The 695-nt window shown below is 32.8% G+C and overlaps 1 protein-coding gene across 4 annotated transcripts in view; it reads left to right on the top strand.

The window, feature by feature from the left end:
• Positions 1 to 240: 240 nt before the first annotated feature.
• The window catches only part of LOC106882292 (uncharacterized), a 344,998-nt gene continuing 344,543 nt past the window's right edge, over positions 241 to 695 (top strand). The window contains exon 1 of one of the 4 annotated variants that reach the window (XM_052971216.1): positions 241 to 413. In XM_052971216.1, the coding sequence (XP_052827176.1) occupies positions 361 to 413 (53 nt within the window). In that variant the 5' untranslated portion in view covers positions 241 to 360. The remainder of the gene's footprint in view (positions 414 to 695) is intronic. The other 3 variants (XM_052971219.1, XM_052971217.1, XM_052971218.1) reach the window with 3 other exon arrangements.

Here is a 695-nt window from a genome sequence, read left to right as displayed (position 1 = left end):
AATAATAATAATAATAATAATAATAATAATAATTAACAATACAGCAGATGGCAATGTTGCTGATGTTATTATCGTCGTCGTCGTCCTCTTTATTGTTATTAATATTGCTGTTGCGCTGGTAGCAGTCGTTGTTGTTGTTTTTGTTGTTGCTATTGTTGCAATTTGTTGTTTGTATGTTTGTTTGCATGTATGTTTGGTTCTGCTGCTACCGCTACTGCTACTGTTGTTGTTGCTACTGCTGCTGCTGCTGCTGCTGTTTCTGCTGCTGCTGCTTCTACACGAGTCTTGCACCCACTGGATGAGAGACGCTTGTACACCTTATAGTAAAGAGAGGAACGCTTCAACATTCGCTATTCGATCATGGAGCTTGATGTGCAGGAATATGTTGCAGTTGGAAATTCCAAGAAAATGCAGTAAGATGCACTTTTCCAAAATCCTGCATATTTTTTTTTTTCAGTTCTTTTTTTTTTCTTTCGCACACTATTGCTAGACATTTTCCAATATATGTTTATACATATGTATACGTACATACATTTATACAAATATACATATATACATATACACATACACACACACACACACGCACACACATACATACTTCTACATATATATGTATGTATATATATATATATACGCGTGTATGTAAGTATGTATGTATATATATATAAATATATATATATATATATATATATATA

The sequence above is a fragment of the Octopus bimaculoides genome, chromosome 10 (assembly GCF_001194135.2).
Source record: "Octopus bimaculoides isolate UCB-OBI-ISO-001 chromosome 10, ASM119413v2, whole genome shotgun sequence".
NCBI classification, from domain to species: Eukaryota; Metazoa; Mollusca; class Cephalopoda; order Octopoda; family Octopodidae; genus Octopus; species Octopus bimaculoides.
This window is presented reverse-complemented; position numbering and strand designations above follow the sequence as displayed.